Genomic DNA, 21,190 nt, shown 5'->3' with positions numbered 1-21,190 from the left:
GAACATGAACGAAAACCAAACCGAAACAGTCCCGTGTGGTGACAGACACGGAAAACAAACACCCACAAACCAACATTGAAACCCAGGCTACCTAAATATGGTTCTCAATCAGGGACAACGATAAACAGCTGCCTCTGATTGAGAACCATATCAGGCCAAACATAGAAATGGAAAAACATAGAAAAACACACAGACTGCCCACCCCAACTCACGAACTGACCATACTAAATAAAGACAAAACAAAGGAAATAAAGGTCAGAACGTGACAAATTTGAAGGTTTCTTCTGAGTTACAGTTCATATAAAAATATATGGATTTCACATAACTGAATACAAATATGCATCTGTTGGTCACAGATACCTTAACAAAAAGCTTGGTATGTGTATCTGAAAACCAGTCAGTATCTGATGTGACAACCATTTGCCTCATGCAGCACGTCATCTACTTCACATAGAGTTGATCAAGCTGTTGATTATGGCATGTGGAATGTTGTTACACTCCTCTTCAATAGCTGTGCGAAGTTGCTGGATATTGGCGGGAACTGGAACACGCTGTCGATCATGTCGATCCAGAGCATCCCAAACATGCGCAATGGGTGACATGTCTGGTGAGTTGGCCTCTAAAATGACGTTACAGGCGGCTTATGGTAGAGAAATAAACATTAAATTATCTGGCAACAGTTCTGGTGGACATTTCTACAGTCAGCATACCAATTGCACACTCCCTTAAAACTTGAGACATCTGTGGCGTTGTGTGACACAACTGCACATTTTAGTGTCCTTTAAAAAAAAATCCCCAGCACAAGGTGCACCTGTGTAATGATCATACCGTTTAATCAGCTTCTTGATATTCCACACCTGTCAGGTGGATGAATTATCTTGGCAAAGGAGAAATGCTCACTAACAGGGATGTAAAGAAATGTTTCACTACATTTGATAGCAATCATATTTTTGTGCCTATGGAACATTTTTTAGATATTTTATTTCAGCTCATGAAACATGGGACCAACACTTTAGATGAAACGTTTATATTTTTGTTTAGTACACGTTTTTAAGAGATTGTTCTGCGCGTAGGCAGCAAGGCAGGCTGCGCGCAGCAGCTCACAATTATTTGATTGACAGTTCTGGTCGCCTAGTAATGGATGTTAGTCCCGCTTCAGAAGTTTCATTCCTTTACAGAAAAGTAAAATCAATGCCTGTTCATATGTCCAGAGAAGTGTTTGTGTCGTCATTTAAAAACAGCCTATCCTAAAAGACGGACAAACAAACAAACATGCTGTAGCCGAGGCACATTCAATTCCATTATGTCTGAAAGGCGTAATCGATTAAGGCTACCGGTAGTCTACTGTGATTTTAATATTATGAGGCAAAAACGAAGATTAGGCTACCCCGTGCTCGCAAGACTGACCCGAAGAGGCGACATCGGTGCCATGAATAGGCTAAATTCACGAATGTAGCCTAAAGTTTGCATCTTCTTTTATGGTTTTATTTGAATTACACAACTTTCCCAGGCATCTATAGCCTATCAATCATGACACAGAAAATAATATGTTTTGTGATAACTGCACTGTGCTTTTAATTAAGTGGGGTGGAAAACAAATTAACTTTGTTTTTCGGTGAGGGATTTTTCTTAACGTTAAGAATCCCAACTTCGTTTAAACGTTTTAACATTCACCCCCATAGTGGGAAGGATCACATAATTATATCTGGGTCATCAGGAGGGATCAGCCAATTAATTATGATCGTGCGCAAACATTCCATTATTGCGGGTAGCAGTAAATCGCCAACCTTGGCTTTATACCTGTTGAAACAACCGACTCCAGGTGGCAGTAAGCACACTGTCAGTTTGTTTTCCAAATCATAGAAGTAGTAGAAGAAAATTGACTACTAGATCGCCTTAAATTCGCTGCCCGTATTCAGATGCTATGTGGGATAGATACAAAGAAGCGTCCTCTATCATTCTCTATGGATTAGAGTTAACAAAACCGGATTTGGAAGGAGAGCCTCGCGAGACTAGTTTGCCTACAATTCAATTGACTTTATAGCACTTGTCAATTTAACATTTGGTTATGAAGTGACATTTCACATTGTCTATAATAACTACAACTTTTATTCTGAACCACTAAATACACCATACATGCTCTCTCCATTTTTCCCCCACTGAAATCAGAGCCGTTTGACAGCAGTGGCGGAACAAGAGTTTTATACATGGGGTGGCCAGGGGGTGGCTAAGGCTACTTCAGGGGGTCCATAGACCATGACAGAAAATGTGTGTGTAACCCTAACCCGACATCTAAGGAGCATGAATGAATCCTATGATTCCTATGATTCACTTAACCCGGAGTTCTTCAATGTGACAGATAGTGTGGTCCAAAAGGGTTACTTCACTAGAATTCTTTAACATACTATGAATAGTCAGTGTCTCTACCTCTGAACTGCAGCTCAATTTCTTTCTCTCTCTCTCTCTCTCTCTCTCTCTCTCTCTCTCTCTCTCTCTCTCACTCACTCACTCACTCACTCACTCACTCACTCACTCACTCACTCACTCACTCACTCACTCACTCACTCACTCACTCACTCACTCACACACTCACACACTGTACTCACATACTGGAGAGACTTGGGTCACTGTTTTGATGAGTATATAATCTGGGTCTATAAGTGTTGAACGTCCAACATATTTTCAGAAAATAAAGCTCAAGCATCAAGGAGCACCAAGCATTTGTGTGTTACATAAATTTACAAAAAAGTACATTTACCCAAAAACACACTGCAATTTGACATACCAGGTATCAAGCAGAAATGGACTTGAAATGGACAAACTTACAGTATCATATTTATGCTCATATATATTATGTTAACTAATAGCAAAGGAACGTTTTGGAATTGTCCTAAGGTGGGTTTTAATCAGTTCCAAAGCTGAGAAGCTTCTCTTGCAAGAAACACTGCTGACTGGTGTAACAACAGAAATCTTACAAAGTCTAAATAGCTCATGGAAGACCTCTTTTTATAAATCAAATCAAATCAAATCAAATTTATTTATATAGCCCTTCGTACATCAGCTGATATCTCAAAGTGCTGTACAGAAACCCAGCCTAAAACCCCAAACAGCAAGCAATGCAGGTGGAGAAGCACGGTGGCTAGGAAAAACTCCCTAGAAAGGCCAATACCTAGGAAGAAACCTAGAGAGGAACCAGGCTATGTGGGGTGGCCAGTCCTCTTCTGGCTGTGCCGGGTGGAGATTATAACAGAACATGGTCAAGATGTTCAATGTTCATAAATGACCAGCATGGTCGAATAATAATAAGGCAGAACAGTTGAAACTAGAGCAGCAGCACAGTCAGGTGGAAGTTGAAACTGGAGCAGCAGCATGGCCAGGTAGACTGGGGACAGCAAGGAGTCATCATGTCAGGTAGTCCTGGGGCATGGTCCTAGGGCTCAGGTCAGTTGAAACTGGAACAGCAGCATGGCCAGGTGGACTGGGGACAGCAAGGAGTCATCATGTCAGGTAGTCCTGGGGCATGGTCCTAGGGCTCAGGTCCTCCGAGAGAGAGAAAGAAAGAGAGAAGGAGAGAATTAGAGAACGCACACTTAGATTCACACAGGACACCGAATAGGACAGGAGAAGTACTCCAGATATAACAAACTGACCCCAGCCCCCCGACACATAAACTACTGCAGCATAAATACTGGAGGTTCTAGAAACACAACAAGGTTCTAGAAACACAACAAAGTCAAGGAGAGTAGACGGTCAGTCCCTTCCACTTTTCTCTCTCATATCAAGAAGCCGCCTGGTTTGATGAGCCTCATGTTTGAGGTCATCTAAATCCGACTCAAAGGTCTGAGCAAAGGCAAACAGAGACTCTTCATTCAAGAATGTTGTTGTAGTTTTTGGGGTGAGAGACTGGACCCCTTGCATTATCTCGCAATTCTTCTTTGAAAAACGCCTCTGCAGGTCAGCTGTGAGACTGTCAAGCACCTGATAAAAGATAGCTCTTTGGAAGCTCTCACCATCACTTTGGTCACTATATTTTGTCCTACAGTGCTCATCATCAATGAGTCGTGAAATCTTGAGCTTGTTCTAGGCTATCTTTTACATACTGTTTGTACACTTATTTTGCAGTGCTCTGCAATCTCTTCAACCTCTTTCCATAGATCTCCAAAGTAACACTCACTTCTGTAGTCCTGTAATGTGTCTGTAAGGGCACCTACTAGGTCCACAGCCCTTGCTAGGCCAAGAGAGCTTGATTGGAGCATGTCAGAAAGACATTTGGCATCACCAAGCACTTTACAAAAAGCCCTATGAAATGTAAATCTATCTGAGAAAGAAGGCCCCTTGCCTCCACTGATCTATCACCACTATTTTCAAGTGTGATATCCTGTAGCACTCTCAAAACTTCTGGAAGCCTGTCCCTCAGATTACGGCATACCATGTATCTGCATGCCCACCTTACATCCGTAAGTCTCTGTAGTTCCCTGGGCTGCTGCTGTGGATACAGCTCTTTCTGAACTGCAAGCCACTTGAGATGAACGTACTAGCCAGATACAACGTTATAAAGCTTCTGCAGGAGAGCAAAACAATTAACTGCCTCAGGCACTGATTTTACAGATTCAAACAATGTGCATTACAGTGCACATAAAATGCAAATCTTGCACTGTTTTTAATCCGTGCAGACACACCAGAAAGCTTTCCTGCTCATGATGGATGCACCATCATAGCCTTGCCCCACAATATTATTTCTGTAGTCCAGACCATGTTTTTCAAGGCAATCAATTTTGTGAGACCTGCTGCATCTAAGCTTTCAGCTGACTGAAAGTGTAAAAATCGTTTGTGGATGACCCCGTTGTAATAGTACCTCACAACTAAAGACTTTTGTTATTTTTTCTTTACATCTTTGATTTCATCTGCAATTACACTAAACACTTCGCTTTCTTTTACTTCTCTTATTATTTCACTTTGTACCATCTCGGCTAAGCCTCCAAAAGCTTTGTTCTGGATTTGGTGGCTTGTGTACTTAGCATTGCCACATGCATTCATCCTTTTCTCTATGAGAGGGTCATGCTGGGCTATTTCTTCTAAGATTGTCAAAAAATGACCCTTGTTGTGAGAGTCATCAGACTCTCGATGACCTCTCTGCGCTATATTTTGAGTGGCAGTTAATAGGAGCACATCTGCAGTTGTTTTAATGTAAAGTACAGTTTTCCTCCACTTTCTTTTTCCGGTTCTCATTTATGACGACATCTAACATTGATGAGTTGCTGTCAATAGCCCTTTTATACTGATTCCAAGCATATGTAGCATTGATATGATGCTGTGCTTTTGAATGGAGCTTAAACCCAGAATCTTTAAACAGAGCCTTTTTCCAGTTACAAAACCCTGACTGTGATGTGAAGGCAGATTCAGGTGTATTGGGCAGAGAAAAATGCCTACAGGCGAAACAATAAGTACAATCTTGATTTACAGAATATTCAAGCCATGAATTGTCTTTATACCAGGGGCTTTGAAACCCTTTTTCCTAATATCATGCTGAGTTCTGGGAAATGTTTTCAAACACGGCTGGTACAGGACCCTCTTCTCTGGATCTTGACATATCTGAAATACACGTTAAATAATGTGTCATATCTCTAGGGAAATGTATAATTAAGGGATCCACAAGATTAGATACTAACAGCTGCTAACTAAAACAACTGCTAACTAGTTTAAAGTATAGGCCTTGGCCCACCATTGGGTCCTTTTGGAACAGAAGTCTAATATCTCCCCCTTTCTTTTCATGTTTAATTGATCCTATGCAAAAACAAGACAGTCTATGGTTACATCTAAGCATCCAATTACCCACGTTTTAGTTAAATCTCAATCTTAATTACAAATCCCCATTGTCATAACTGTATCTTAAAATCAACTACCAGCCTAAGTTACTAGTTAGATCATGGCTGGCCCTACTCTGCAGTAAGTAACTTAGCTAGCTATAATTTCTTATTAACACCTTTACAATAGCAAACTGCAAATTGTGGTAACTTTTGAGTAACATTAACAGATTGATAATAACAATTGTTCGTTTTGAGTTCATGTACAAAATTCTAACTGAGTTAATGAATTTCAAATTGCTGAATGTTAACTTGCTGAACACTGACAGCAGTAATTTACTGCACTGTATATGCATGTATTACTTGCACAGAAGTAGACATAATGTTAGGCTAAATTGGGAACTGATCTCTTATCTGTTAATGGAGGCAAAGGTCTAATGTTAACTTACACAGCGACTCAACTTTCGTAAAAGTTGATCAGGAAACCTAAACCCGATGCTAAACCTTAAAGCTTACTTCAAACATGATATTTTTGCCAATCGCGAAAAGAGTTTGTAGAGCTGTGGAAATATTCTCAAATTTTTTCTGTATGTTCTTCTTATTCTTCTGTATCTCACAACGAACGTTAATTTTCTCTCTTCCTCGATTTGAAAAATGCGCCATTGAACGTCAAAATAAATGCTTCTTTCAACAAGAGGTGAAATGAGATGTCAATCAGCATCAAACTGCCAGTAGCGAATTACATTTTGGGGTGCCACCCGGTGTGGCCAATCAGATGTCAGGGGTGTCCAGTGCCACCCCGGACACCCCTCTGGCTCCGCCCCTGTTTGAGAGGTCTACAACTGCAGGAGAAAGTGACAACACCTCCACCTCTGAAACCCAAGGCAGCCCTGTCCAATGAAGACTTCATGCGCTACAGCAGACAGCTTCTGCTGCCAGATCTGGGTGTACAAGGTAACAATGGCAGCTTTCACCCAATCTCTGAAATAAGGGTGTTCATTTAGTGTGACATTATTGAACACCTTATTGAACACATCTTTTACTCTCTGCAGGCAGGCCAGCTGAATCTCTCCCAGACATCAGTGCTGGTTGTAGGGTGTGGAGGACTAGGCTGCCCCCTGGCACAGTATCTAGCTGCAGCAGGAATCGGTAGGTAGATCCCGTGTGGCTCAGTTGGTAGAGCATGGTGCTTGCAACACTTGGGTTGTGGGTTCTGCCCATGCTGTCAGAAGGTATAGGAGGCTACTGGGGCCTGCACAGGCTGATGCAGTACTGTGAATAAACTATACATCATAGCTATAGCCACTAGATGGTACCATTTACCCAAACAGCAACGGCTTGCTCTCAGATCAAATCAAAATGTATTTGTCACATGCTTTGTAAACAACAGGTGTAGACTAACAGTGAAATGCTTATTTACGGATCCTTTTTCAACAATGCAGAGTTAAAGATAGAGAAGAAAAATAGAAACAGTGACAGGAGGAATGAATACACAGTGAATAACAATAACAAGTAAAAATAACATGGCTATGCACAGGGAGTACCAGAACCGAGTCGTTGTGCAGGGGTACTAGGTCATTGAGGTAGCTATGTACATATAGCTAGGGTTAAAGTGACAAGGCAACAGGATAGGTAATAGACTGAGCCGTTGCAGCAGTATATGTGGGGTAGCAGTGTGTGTTGTGTGTGGTGTCAGTATGCATGTGTGCACATTGTGTGTGGGTGTATATGGTGTGTGTTTGGGTGTCAGTGTAAATATGTCTGAGTAGAGTCCAGTGTGTTTGCATAGTCAGTGCAAGAGAGTTTGTGCAAAAAAAGGGTCAATGCAGGTATTCCGGGTAGGTATTCCGGGTAGCCATTTCATGAGCTATTTAGCAGTCTTATGACAAACTATAGTCCCCCCTCTTTTTTGTTAGAGTGAATGGTAACGCAATTGAATGTTGAAGGGAAAATATGCAGTTACTACATCCATTTTGGGATTTATAAATGAATGATATGTACCCATTGATTCTTAAATAATATAACGTATAAATGCCTCTTAGTTCAACTGTCTTGTAAACGTAAAGAAACACTATATAGTCTCAAAACATAGCTCTGTCTATGAATTTAAGAGTGGTTACATTTCTCCAGCCCCATCCCTCAGCTTTTTACCAAAACAAGGGTGGAGAAAACACTGTTATTGTTTCAACTGTTCATTGCTCCTTTCATGCTTTAGCTATTCAGAGGAAAATAACATTAGCCAGCCAATATTCTGTTCAATACTTTCTTACGCTCCAAAATTAGTTAGATATAAGGGGTGGGATGGGTGAGCGTCGTTTGGTTTTAATGTGAATGGCCTTGTGTCTGTCCTTTTTATGTGTGTACAGGTTGAACTCCACTGTAGAATGCATTCCCTACCACCTCCAGCTCTCTCCAGAGAACACCTTACAGCTCATCCAACAGTATCCTCCCTCTCCGCTTTGAGCCTTATCTTATCTTACAGGAAGTAAATAAGAGACTCTACTATCTGTCACACAGGTTTACTGTGTAATCAAATCCAAGAGTCAAACAATTAGCATAACACTGACTTTCAGAAGAAAAATCACTGCATTTGTACTCCTTGACATTATCCACCTCATGTACGATATTGTGGCTGACTGTTCAGACAATGTTCCCACACGCTATCTGATAAATGATGCCTGTGTCCTCAGTGGCAAGTGCCCAGTATCTGCCAGTGCCCTGAGAATGGAGGGCCAGGTAAGGATCTAGTTACATTTAAGTCTCCACATTTAAGTCCCCGCATGCATACTAGATTTACATAAATGTCTGACAAATGACTGACTAGTAAATTACATATGTTTATTGCTACTCATCCTTTGAGCATAGTAACCCCTGTTGTCTGTGTCTGTAGTTGACAGTGTATAACTACCGTGAAGGCCCCTGCTACAGGTGTTTGTACCCAAAGCCTCCACTCCCGGAGAAAGTGACCAACTGCTCTGACGGAGGGGTCCTAGGAGTAGGTGAGTCCTCTTCTGATTCATGTCTTCACCCTTTGATAGAGAAAGGAATTGATTGTTGACGTTTCACTCTTTTGTCTCAGTACCAGGGATCATGGGATGCTGCCTCAAAGCGTTGGAGGTCCTGAAGATCGCCTCAGGACAGGACTGTATCTTTCCCAGTGAAAGCTCCCTGAGTCATTCCACAGCCCCACTACAGCTTATCTACTGTACAATGGAACGTCACATTATGCTTAGTCATGGTGCTGACTGGATGAATGAAGGTCTGAATGAGTCAGTGTAGCATGGGAAGGAAGGGGTGTTTTTCTTTATGACCATGCCCATCTGATAAAGCTAGACTAAAAGAGAGGAAATTCTGTAGATTTGCTGGACCTTTGAGGTATGTTTCTGAATATACAAAGACCATTTTAAATCAGTGAAGTGGGTCATGCTGTGAATCATAGTGATGTGTGTCAGTCAGACAGGAGCCCCTTCCTTGACTCAGTGTGCCAGCTTCCTGTGGCCAGCAGCTGTTGATGTTTGACGCCCAGGATGCCAAGTTCCGGTCCATCAGGCTGCGGACCAAGCAGGCCAGCTGTGCTGTGTGGAGAGAGAACCCCCACTGTCACACACTTAGTGGACTATGAGAAGTTCTGTGGGTCTACTGCCACAGATAAGGTCAGGGGTTACTGAAAAGAGGGCACTGTGGGAAATGCATTGGTCTTGCATATTCATTGTTAAGGGGTTAGCATTTTAAAGTAAAGGGGATTTTAAATTACATCTGAATTGGCAAACGTGTTATCACTCACCTTTTAAACCCCTTAGTAAATACACATAGCGCATGGAATGTAGAGCCAGGAAAATGTGCTCATTATCTATAATTCAGATAAATAGCAGAGATATACGCTGTATGTCAAAGGAGTTTTCTGTACTTTACTGGAATAAAAAAGCTAAATAACATTCCCATTTTCCATTTAATTATAGGAAAATGTTGTTTAAGTGATGGCTTTGAATATATTTACCTAATATTTTCTGGTTTTTTTTTTCAGTGTCAAATACTAAACCTTCTCTCCAAAGACCAGAGGGTATCCGTGCAGGAAGAGTATAGTCCGTGACTTTCTGTTTTTTGACGATTATTGCATGATTACTCACATTTTTTACTGCTTGAGCTCCTGTTTCTCTTATAGAATATTAGCTCAAAAGTATTGTTGAGCTCCTGATTCTCTTATTGAATATTAGCTCAAAAGTATTGTTGAGCTCCTGATTCTCTTATTGAATATTAGCTCAAAAGTATTGTTGAGCTCCTGTTCCTCTTATAGAATATTAGCTCAAAAGTATTGTTGAGCTCCTGATTCTCTTATTGAATATTAGCTCAAAAGTATTGTTGAGCTCCTGATTCTCTTATTGAATATTAGCTCAAAAGTATTGTTGAGCTCCTGTTCCTCTTATAGAATATTAGCTCAAAAGTATTGTTGAGCTCCTGTTCCTCTTATAGAATATTAGCTCAAAAGTATTGTTGAGCTCCTGATTCTCTTATTGAATATTAGCTCAAAAGTATTGTTGAGCTCCTGATTCTCTTATTGAATATTAGCTCAAAAGTATTGTTGAGCTCCTGTTCCTCTTATAGAATATTAGCTCAAAAGTATTGTTGAGCTCCTGTTCCTCTTATAGAATATTAGCTCAAAAGTATTGTTGAGCTCCTGCACCTAAATGGAAACAGTACCAGCACCCAAAATGAGTACCGTCACCTATTTCAGTCCAAGTCAAGGACTGATGATTACACTTGATTTTCTGTGATTCGTGTGCATTCATAAACCCAGATTAAATCTAAATGCTGACCCAACCCTAAATGGGAAATGACTAAAACGCGATTGTACGTATTCTACGGAAAATAATAACCTCTTTTTTTTGTTGGCGCTGACAGAAATTGTTGTTTGGATTTCTGCTAAATTACAGCTTTCAAAAGAATTTAGCCATTAAGAGAAAGTAGATGAAGATTGTGATTGATTGGCCTATAATAGTGATTGTGCAAGGCCTGGAGTCGGAAACAGTTTTATTTCCTATAATTGAAATAATGTGACAAAACGTTAAGTTACTCCACCCAACTCAACAAAAAAAGGCAACCAGTCGCACTATGCATGTAGTGCAACTGGTTGCCACAGAAAACTAGCAACTTCCATTCTGATGTCGCAGACCTTTAAACCTGACATTGTCATTAACAAAGTGAAGTGTTGTAGGTGACCACTGACAAACATTTCTCCTTTCTATTGCCAGGAGTATAATGCTATAGTGGACAACACGGCTGTTCATCTCCTGCTGAACGTACGCCCTCTAGTGGAGGTGGATATATGTTACCTGCCCACCTCCCTCAGTATCCGTCTGCTGGCTGAATGCCCTCCGGGCATTGTACTCCATTAACTCTATACAATTAGCAAGATATGGAGTTAGTTAGGAGGATATTAATACTTCCTTCCCATTAATTACATCTGTCATCACTGTGCTTTCATAGCTGTTCTGATCTAAATGAGTAATTGTAATTGTCCTCAATTCAATGGTAAAATGGTTTATTTCCTTATATCATTGCTAGACATTCCTCTTTCCTGTTGAGAGAACAGCAACAGTGAACACATCCATGTGCTGAAGGAGAGAATTGGCCAAGTGAAAGAGCAGATGTCGAGTGCATCCCAGGTCCCAGGTACTATGACTGATCTGGTCTCCATCTAGCTCCGCAGGTCACAACATGCGGAGGCTCTTCAATGGCTAGGCTTATGGAGTGGCTCCATATTCACTGAACAAACAGGAGTCATTTGAGTGCTAATTAAGTCTGTGTAGCCTTATCCTGCGAGGGTGTTCACTTTTTTTGGACAGCAAATGACGGGAGTTGATTGAGTTGCTAGGTGATCCTTTTTCCAACACACAAATATACCGTCATCGGCCTCTTTTTATTGAATATTCATCTTGGTCTTTATTTCAACAGAGTGTATTTCCAGCAAACCTGTGTATATTTTGCTATTAATGAGCTATTTTAATGGCCAATTTCTGGGAAACACTTTGTTATGTAAACAGTTGACACAGTTTAGTTGAACTGGTATACATGACACCCTTTTAAGTTTCAAGAGTGAAAGAAGTCCTATCATGTTCATAACACACCTAATAGTGAATTTGAATTAAACTACCATGCAATAGCTCTGCTTCTGGCCAAGCATCAAACAAAGAATATTCCCTACACATTTTATTCATTCAACTCACGTAGTCTCGCATAGCCAGCCAGACGTCGTAATCTTGTGAGAAGCCAGGAAATGGAAGCTGCTACTACTCATTTTGATTCGTTTGTGTTTCCTTGCTGCAGTTTATGTGATATGTAAGCTGGGTAATGACTCCCAGAAGGCAGTTCAGGTCTTGGAGAGAATGTCAGGTTCTGAGGTAGACTGTGTCACTGCGAAGAACATCTGTGGGGGACTGATGGCCTGGGCCCAGAAGATAGACCCCTCTTTCCCTCAGTATTGACTCAACATCACAGGTTCTACACCGAGGTTTCATCACGGAAAGCTTAAAGATCATGTAGGTTTTTCTGAGAGTGTAAGATATCATTGGTCCCGTATTTCAATCTGTTTCAAGAGGAAATTCACGCCAGTCGGTCATTCAGATATAATGTCCATACAGTCCTCTTCCTCCACCAGCCCTGCCTTGTAAGTAGTGTATCATGTAATCATAACAACCGTTTTTCTGCCTTAACTTGTTTTATGTATTCTGGTTGCATTGGGTATTGCTTCCCTGACAGACAATTCTTAGATGAATTAGTTACATCTCACTGGTGAAAAGTGAAAGAAATCGTTTCAAATGTTGTACAAGAACAAACAAAACATTGTAATCCATTGTCATAACCTTGTTCCTGTTCCAGATTGTTCTATTTGTATAACCCCAATGTATTGTTGAGGGCATACAGGGTAATATAGTACTTCATTATGTATTTCGAGTTATTTGGGAACATTGATATATGAAATATGTGTTAGAGTGTTGTCATTTCCATATTTGGATAATAAATAATATGCTGATGTATAACACCACCCTCTCTAAAAAATTAGACGCAACAGTGCAAGGGATAGAGGATGATGGCATTTTTTTCTACGTTGCTGGCAACTGATTTTCAGAACTGAAGCAATAGAGGTCGGGTAACTACTGTTTTTTTTTCTCTCCAGCATAACCCGAATAACGGAAAGATAGATGAAAGAGGCATGCGCAATGTAAAGATAACTTTTTCGAGACGCCATTGCATGTGAGATTGTAGTTTGAAGATTTATCCTCACCGATAGAAACCCAAAGCACCAAATAGGTAATAGAACTTCAAGCCCCAGGAACCGTTCTCTCCTCCTTTTCTCTCAGAAACAGTGGGAGTAGTCACAGCTGGAAGGATAATAAGATGCGCATGAATCTGGCAACCACGAATAGACGACAAGAGAAAGTTTCAAAAAGTAGAGAACTCGGTTGTGAGTCTTAGCACGCTTTTAGACAGTCTGCTAATGCATATGTTACATTGTTGCTCATTTGTATGATTTAGCGAAAAGGCGAATGAGCTTGAATATTTTTTCTGTGTGATTCGATTGTTGGAGTTTTTGGAGAAGTTCCTGCTGTCCACTGGCCATGAATCCAACGACGTCTTTTGAAGAAAGTGGAGGTAAGTAGGCCAATGATGTGTTAGACATATTTTATGGACGATTGGAATATTTAGGGTAATTCATAGGATAATGAAGAATATTTCAACAAGCTTTTATTATGCAAAAACAGGTCTTGTATAACTTGTGTTGCTGGCATTCGTGGACATGAGGTCGTCTTCTGCCAGCAATTCAATCGAAAGTGGGATGGTCCAGATGTTGAGAAGCCTTGATTCCAGATGTTGGTTGTGCATGATGAATAGATAAATAGAAAACATTCCGTAATGTATGGTAAACTACACCATGTCTCTAATTTGTCAGATGAAGTTATTGAACATGATGCATTGTTTGTACTTGCTTACAATATAATCGAAGTTTACAATTACAATTATTTGATGTGTTTATTGTATCCAAACCTGATCATGTTTATTCCTCATGAATTGCATCACTTATTGTTGCATCACTTATTGTTCGAAAGTGTAAACAGCTTTGAGGTCATGATTTTTTTCAGTTTGGTCAAATCTACTACATCTACAAACCTAAACATATTCTATTCTACCACCATTAAATGTACTATATCTGTTTTGTGACAGGTTTCCTGTGGCCAGGGCAGATATGTGACTCTAGTACTGTGAGGGGACACCATTCAAGAACATGAAGTTTGGAATGGTGACCGCCTCTTGCAGTGAGCGTTGGGGAATCAATCTCGGACTACTGGAGCATCTACAGTATCTCAGCAGTGCAAACTGCACACGTCTCTTGCCCTAGAGAGAGAGAGCTGAGGCCATTTACTGGAATCATCAGGCTTTGTCCGTGAATTGATTGCCAGGCATGTGAGCAGTCAGTGGGGATGAACGTTTGACTATTGCTATTGGCTAACACTGCTCGTGATACTTTGAAGACCTTGCATTTCATATCTCCTAGAATGAGGATTGAATGTTTCTTCAGACTTGTGTATGTTATTAGTAGTTCGGTGGTGCCTGATTTAAAAAGGCATCACTGACGGTTACAATACTTTACATTTTGCATCATCATCTCTGCCATTGGAAGAAACCCAATGTCTGCCTGCAGCAGCTCAGCTCCTCCGTCCTTTCCCAAAGCCTACCTCCACTCACAAATCCCAGCTGTGCCTCTGACCCCCTCACCATCGCCGAGCCCCCCGGGTCCCCTCTACAGCCGCCTGTCCAACGGGAGTCACGGGAGTCACACTCACAGCGCTCCCAGCCCCACTAACTCCCGCAGCTCCTTCCATGGAGTGTCCTTCCTCCTCCAGATTGGCCTGACCAGAGAGATGGTGAACCTGGAGAACCATGACCTGTCGCTGTCTGCTGTCAAAGACCTGGTCTGCTCTATAGTCGACCAAAAGGTAATTACACAACCCTTTCTTGTTATAACACTTGACCTACTACAGCTAATGCATAATGATATACTGAATATCTATAAGGATATCGATAGAGTGAAATGCAATAAGTAGGCCTGAGCAAGAGAAAGAAAATTCACTGTAAACCTAAAAGCTTAGTTGTCTTTTTATAAACTCAATTCAAAGTTTCAATAAAGATTGGAAAGTCCACTGGAAAGTCCACCAAGCATACTGCTAAACAAATCAGTGGCATAGTTCGGCACTGAGCAAATTTCAGGTCTGCTGAGTGCAAACTTGAGCAGTGTGAAAATGCTGTGCAACTTCCAGCATGTGTTTTACTATGAACACTGATGCTGTACCCGCTTTAAGTTACAGCTTCAGACAGTGGTCAAGTAGGCTACTGTGGCTATTTGATCGTAATGTAGGCCTACCAGAGTGGCCTGCCATCAAAATCAATGGAGAAAATCCATCCCATAACATTTTAACATGGAAATAGCTGTTATCATTCAACCTACAGTAGCAGCCAATGTGTGTGATTTGATTTGTGGTGTTCAATATAGTTTTTTTTTAAACATGCAGGGCTTGACATTAACCTGTTTATCCACTTGTCCTTCAGGCAAGGAGGTGACTGAAAATGTTTGATCCAAGAAACCACTTTACAAAATAAAATGACAGAGAATCAGACAAATTATGCTACCCTCTGCCTATTGGCTTCTTAGCTTATTCAAGCCTATCTGAAAATACAACACTGCTCCTTTAAGAAAGAAAGCTGTTTACCTGATTCGCTTTTCAAAGCTGTCTAGAAATGTACACGTAGAAATGTACATGTTTTCTGCTCTTGCAGGAAGCAATCATTCCCCCATTGCTGACTACAAATGATCTATAACTGGGCTAATATCTCACTAACTAGCATAAGATATGAACAAATGTGCACACTTGGCTACGTGCAGCTCTCGCTTTCATCTCAAAACAAGCACTTCTACTCATGACCGCTCATTCTGTAAACACAGTCCAGTTCAAAGTGAATGGCACATATGGCAATGGTCTATTTGCATATTATCCTACTGCAGCTCTGATTGGTTTTGCCGTACCAGTCTGTGTAGAGTACAGGCTGAGTATAGCCTGTCAATGCAATAAAATCATACTCCAATGTGTTCTGCCTTCAACAAAATTGTATGTTGCATTGAAAGTGGCTAATATTGCGTTGATTCGATCACAATTCCCACAGTAAAGGGAAACGTTGATAATGTTGATAGCTAAGGGGGGAAACTGTCAAGTTGAGTGACGTTCAATGTCGTGTTTCTCTGCGCAGGCTGATATTTCTTCTGTGGGGCAGTCCCGGGAGCGCGCAGCTTAGAGGGAACATTGGTTGCAAGTTGAAATTAACTCTTCCAAACAGTGAGACGGTTATATTGCAGGCAGGGTTGGCCATTTCTGTGCCATTCTTGTCTGTTTACACTTTTTGTGACATTTTTTTTGTTGTTGTTGCAGACATCTGGGTCTTGTGCACAGAATGAGTTTTAAGCACCACAGCAGCATGCTCGGCAGCAGTGAGGCTTCTCCAGTTGGCGTGCATGGTCTAGTAGCATCAGCTATTTACATTGTGGTGTACTCTCACTGGCGACACTAACACTGAACCACTCAGTGGTTTATTCCTCTCAAAGTCATCCACGATATAATTCATATGCCAGGTTATTTTCCATGACAATTGTGGCTGTCGGTAATGACTTTGGGTTCTGGCTCCTGCATAAGAAGAGGCTTTGAACAACTGAAAGATAGACTGCATCAATCAACAGTGGTTGCCTATGTACCACTGGCTAGAAAGATGCAAAGGCAAGTTTGGAAAATCAAGAGCAAACCAGTGGAACCAAATAAAGTTGGCTGACTCCATTTGTTTGTTCTTTAAATTGTATTGGTGGCAAGCAGACTGTCTCTGTCCATTATAGGGTTGCCATTACCATGCGTTGGTCTGTTTTTTAACTCTTAGCAATCTAGAGATTGAGTTGGTCCATGAAGAACATTCTCAGGACTGGCCATTTGTTCAAAGAGTGCGTCCTTGTGTCCTCCTTGTGCTTCTTTACACATCAGTGAAGATAATAACATACAGTATGAACGGCCTTGCCTCAGACTACAGACGACAGATCCACATTCATTATGAAACGTAATAAGTTCTACGGCCATGGACTCAATCTTACTCTCTCTTATCACTCAGTGCCATTTTGTGGGGGGGGGGGGGGGGGGTGTTTCTCCTGGGTTTGTGCCGTTCTATCTGATGGATGGGGTGTAGGCCTTATCACAGATTCCTGTTTTAATGAAATGACATTCACACGTTCACCTTTTGGGTCATCGTCTTTCATCCATAAGGAAGATTACTCTATTTGTGTCCATCATTAATCAGCGACTGAGTGAGGGGATGAGATTATAGAACTCATTCCGTCGTGTCTAGTGGATGAAAGGAAGGGAGGGGTGGGAGGGAGCAAAGGGATCAGGTATTTTGGAGAAATGGGTGAGCCATTTTTCTCTGTGCATCCTGGCTGGCCCACATAGTCTCAGTATAGATACTTTGTTCACTTCTCGTCTCTCCTTACTCATCACCTCTATAATGCAAATACTCTGTAACCTTTTCCTCTCAAGAGAATCATTGTTCTTAGAAAGTGGAGTAGCGTTGAGCTACGTTGAACTGACACGTTCCATTCAGTACAACGGAGCAGGTGATCACTCCAAGGAACATACCTTTTAACCAGTAGATAGGCCTGAAACCCATAGATCTACCAGGGCCAATTCCGAGTGCATTTCCTGTGTCCTTTACTGTAATGTAGGCCAAGTTCACAGTCCTCCAGGCCAGTGTAATGTTGTTGTTCTTTATGGGGTCTGCTGATACTGGTCTGCAGAGCATCTGATCACTGATGATATTTTCGTAGGTCTTGTAACGTATTGGCAAGGTTGCTAGAGTCAGCTACAAGAGCTAAAGAAAATGTTGTAAATATGATATGAAGAAAGTTCTTTTAGAAAATCAACACAGTCAGTTTGCCTTAACCTTAGATAGATGAGTTATTACTTTAAAATCAGCTACTTACATTAACATCTGCTGAATAGGCACTGTACTTTGTTACAAATGATACAATGGTTATATAGTCTGCAATGTGTTTATATGGCTAGTGGTTGTTCTATATTGCTGCTTTTATAGCAGGTCACAGTATTCTCTGTCTGATGAAATCCACCCATATGGCTTTGAAATCAGTGGAAAATATCACTGTGCTCTTTTCGGTCCATCAAGTCCATCCTCACTGAACTGAAGTATGCATGACTATTGTTAAACCTTTTATTAAAGCAGCAGCTGGATTTGCCTCTGTAGCTTTTCCAGCAAACAAACTCTGACCCCATCTCTGCCTTTCTAGATTCCTTCCAGTCAGCAGTAGAGAGCCCAGGGTTTCTGTGTCAGTGGTGAGTGGACAGGGAAAATGTTTCATACGCTAATATCTCAGTAGATAGTCTGGACAGAACTTTGCCCCTGTGCGCTATTATTCCCCACACTGAGCGACTGTGTAGTTGGTAAGCGATCCACCAGTCAGTCACTGGGCCAGGCAACAAACATGGAGCAACATTAGTCAGAAGTATATGCTGTTTGAGCAGTTGTTTCCCTTTACATGTTTTGAAACAGAGTAGTATTAGATTGGAATTTGCGCTGTCTTTGGCCTCGTCCTAGATTGACAGAGTAGTTTCTCTCCCTTGTTTCCACTGAATACGTACATGGGCTTACATTGTTAACACAGCATTGACATTTTATCGCATGGCTGAACCCTCTTTTTGAATCCGACTATTCAGAGAATGCAATCAGTTATAACTGTGTATTCTATGGACTCCATACAGCTCATTCATCGTCCAACTGACTGCCAAACCACTGGGCCCCTTTGGGATGTGCATTGAATATGTCCTTATTCACTGATCCGAGGTCTGTTTTGTCTCTCTATGGTTAATATAGGTAACCGACCATTAAGGGAACTTTTACAGTACCCCGAAATGAGTAAGATTGAACTTGCGATATCCTGATCCTCAATCTGATTCTAGATGTTACCTTCTTCTTCAAGTCTTCTGCGTGGCTGTAGCCCCCTCTGCTCCACTTCAGTCAATGCGATGATGACCCTTTGAGGGTATCGTCAGTTGGCGTGAGAACACCATCCTTCACCCACCCAGACCAGGCTGGCTCCTCTGGGACTGTGACGTGACCCAACCTGAGGGGAACCAGGCTGCCCTGGTTAGGCTCTCTATCTGTGGCTGCCTGCCACCAGACTCTGGGTCTGTCTCTCAGTCTGGCTCCTTGGCCCTGGGTGTTTGGTTGGGTCTCTGTGCGTGATGAATGGGGTATAAACAGTGATAGCGTCAGCTTGTGGAGCTGCTTCCTGTTTGGTGTCGCCCAAGTCCTCCCGTGCAGCCAGAGAGGGAGCAACCGCGGGACAAAAGTTCATGACTTCCTGAGAATGACTTGTCTTTAGCAGCCAGCCGGCCCAGCCAACCAGCATTCCTCCGCTCCCCATCCAGGCATACTTGAAGGATGATGTTATGTTGTTGGGATGGGGTGCCATGACATTTAAATATAACAAATTCAACTATAACACTGGGTTTCTGGATCGCGTCAGACAAATTGTAGAGGATGGTGTAATGGTTATGGCACGCTCAACATGCCTTGATATCCTGTCAATGCAGCATTAAATAGCAGGTGGGGATGTTTGGAGGCGAAGGTTGGAAATCCTAGCCTTGTCAGTTGAAACATTGAAAGTGTTTGATATAAAATGGAAGGTTTACAGAGAGGTTCTCGGCCTCCAAGTTAACGTTCCTCTCTAGCTGTTTCGAGGGAGAGGATAAAGCTTGCAAGAAGGAAGGAACTTTGAAGTCCTTTTGGCATAGACAATAGGGGGAAAAAACATCAAACCAAGGCAGTTTTATGAACATTCTACTTTAGCCCTTGTCCCTAAGATAGTCCTGCTCTGTTCTGAACATATTCGCCACAGCTGGATACACTGTACTGTGAAATGTGGCTGTCTGGCACAGTACAGCACACCCTTGCTTTCCTACTGGTTTGTTAGTGCAGTAGAATAACTCCCAGTTCCTGGTTGAGAGTAGCACAGCTGCCTGTGTAATTAGCTGAACAAAGGCCTTTTGAGAAGCAGACACTCAATAGGTCAAGCTGGACAACATGAAACAGTATGGTGAAAACAGAGGAATTTGGGTAATATTTTGAGCCTTTGAGTAATATCAAGCCGCTCGAAATAACGTTTCATGTAAAAACTAGAACTTAAACGGTCAACAACGGATGATCAACAAGGGATTTTCACCTCTTTGACATATGGAACAGTACATGCATCCTAGTGATTTGATTTACCACGCACAGTCGTCAACACACGTTAATAGTTTTAATTACCCCATATTCGATTAAAGAATTCATCAAAACGACAGGAGCAGAACTGATTTCTGCGCGAGAGAGAGAGAGAGAGAGATGAAAACAAAATTAGAAAACGAGAGAGTGCAGATGGAAACTGGAGAGTGCTCCTCTCCCACAGGCCATAACTAACTGGAACTCGCAGGAAATAAATCACGTCCATCCACTCCTCCCCTCCCCCAGCCTGGACAGCTCAGCCCAGCTCTGCTCAGCACACATCTGCATGTTCCTATGGAACAACCATATTTCACCCTGAGCACGGCTGGGCTGAGCTCTGGGCACTATGTGTTATATACATGGGGTAAGACACATCCTGGAAAGCACATTTGGTTGCTTCTGAGAAATAAAGTTCACCCTAGAGTCAAAACATGTCCGTGTTATAAGTTATGGGAATTGCTTCTGAATGGAGACCGTTACAGTATATATGATTTCAGGGTTCATTTTTCCAGCTTGCATGTTTTTCTTCGAGTTCATGTGCATGCTTAATGTCATATTTCAATTTTCAATCTTTCTATGCCAGTCCAGGCAAAATTATGGTTGTATGAATGCTGCAACTGAGGGATACCTGTATCACTATCAGCTTTCACTTATGTCTGGAATAACCATGTGTGCAAGCAATCTATACATTTTTCCAGTCCTGAGTCATTTGTAGGAATAGAGAGAGGGATAAAAACACTATAGTTAAGTGAACTGAGTAATGTCTCCCATCTGCAGTTCACATTTCTCCAGTCTCAATCTCCCCAATTGTAGAGTGGCATGGTAGAACAGAACACTCACCCACAAGAGTCACAAAATGACAGACTGGGGCATTGTGACTGGTCCTCCTTTGGGAGGGAGGACGGCTATGGCGGCAGGCCTGCATTAGTGCCTGGCTTGTGGTCTGCTGGCCAGCTTGCCTGCTGTATGTCCAATGGTGCCCTGCTGTGTGGTAGGAGCCAGACCCAGCCACAGAATTCACCACC

General features: G+C 41.8%; 1 protein-coding gene and 1 pseudogene across 1 annotated transcript in view; both read left to right on the top strand.

The window, feature by feature from the left end:
• The first annotated feature begins 6,505 nt into the window (after positions 1-6,505).
• Positions 6,506-12,683, top strand: LOC109904517 (adenylyltransferase and sulfurtransferase MOCS3-like; annotated as a pseudogene).
• Positions 12,684-13,005: 322 nt separating this feature from the next.
• The window catches only part of LOC109903949 (serine/threonine-protein kinase D3-like), a 71,011-nt gene continuing 62,826 nt past the window's right edge, over positions 13,006-21,190 (top strand). Inside the window, exons 1-2 of the mRNA XM_031788267.1 lie at positions 13,006-13,454; positions 14,025-14,797. Coding sequence (XP_031644127.1) covers positions 14,489-14,797 — 309 coding nt within the window. The 5' untranslated portion in view covers positions 13,006-13,454; positions 14,025-14,488. The remainder of the gene's footprint in view (positions 13,455-14,024; positions 14,798-21,190) is intronic.

This window comes from Oncorhynchus kisutch, linkage group LG14, assembly GCF_002021735.2.
Source record: "Oncorhynchus kisutch isolate 150728-3 linkage group LG14, Okis_V2, whole genome shotgun sequence".
NCBI lineage: Eukaryota > Metazoa > Chordata > Actinopteri > Salmoniformes > Salmonidae > Oncorhynchus > Oncorhynchus kisutch.
Note: the sequence above shows the minus strand (reverse complement) of the source record. Positions and strands in the feature narration are given on the sequence as shown.